The 321-nt window shown below is 60.4% G+C and overlaps 1 protein-coding gene across 1 annotated transcript in view; it reads left to right on the top strand.

Annotated features, from left to right (window-relative positions):
* Positions 1-6: 6 nt before the first annotated feature.
* The window catches only part of CNRIP1 (cannabinoid receptor interacting protein 1), a gene marked incomplete at its 5' end in the record, with an annotated part of 5,551 nt that continues 5,236 nt past the window's right edge, over positions 7-321 (top strand). Inside the window, one exon of the mRNA XM_010009455.1 lies at positions 7-113. Coding sequence (XP_010007757.1) covers positions 7-113 — 107 coding nt within the window. The remainder of the gene's footprint in view (positions 114-321) is intronic.

The raw sequence follows: 321 nt of genomic DNA, 5'->3' as shown, positions 1-321 counted from the left end.
GTGTATTTCAAGGTGGACGGGCAGCGCTTCGGCCAGAACCGCACCATCAAGCTGCTGACCGGAGCCAAGTACAAGATCGAGGTGACTCTGCGGCCCGGCACCGTCCAGGCCACGTAAGTCCCTGCTCGGGGCGGCTCCCCCGGCCCTCCCTTCCCCGCTGCTTTATTTTTAGAGGTTTAATATTTTTTCCTGGCAGACTGACAGCGCGGGGTTTCCGTGATTTCTCCCTCCCTGCGTTTTTGCTTTGGTGGCCCCGTTCCTCGGTCCCTGGCCAGCTGTTCCTAGTGCTCTGGCTCGGGGGGAAGGCCATGTTTGTGGACG

Source organism: Nestor notabilis, unplaced genomic scaffold (assembly GCF_000696875.1).
Source record: "Nestor notabilis isolate BGI_N333 unplaced genomic scaffold, ASM69687v1 scaffold10412, whole genome shotgun sequence".
NCBI classification, from domain to species: domain Eukaryota; kingdom Metazoa; phylum Chordata; class Aves; order Psittaciformes; family Psittacidae; genus Nestor; species Nestor notabilis.
Note: the sequence above shows the minus strand (reverse complement) of the source record. Positions and strands in the feature narration are given on the sequence as shown.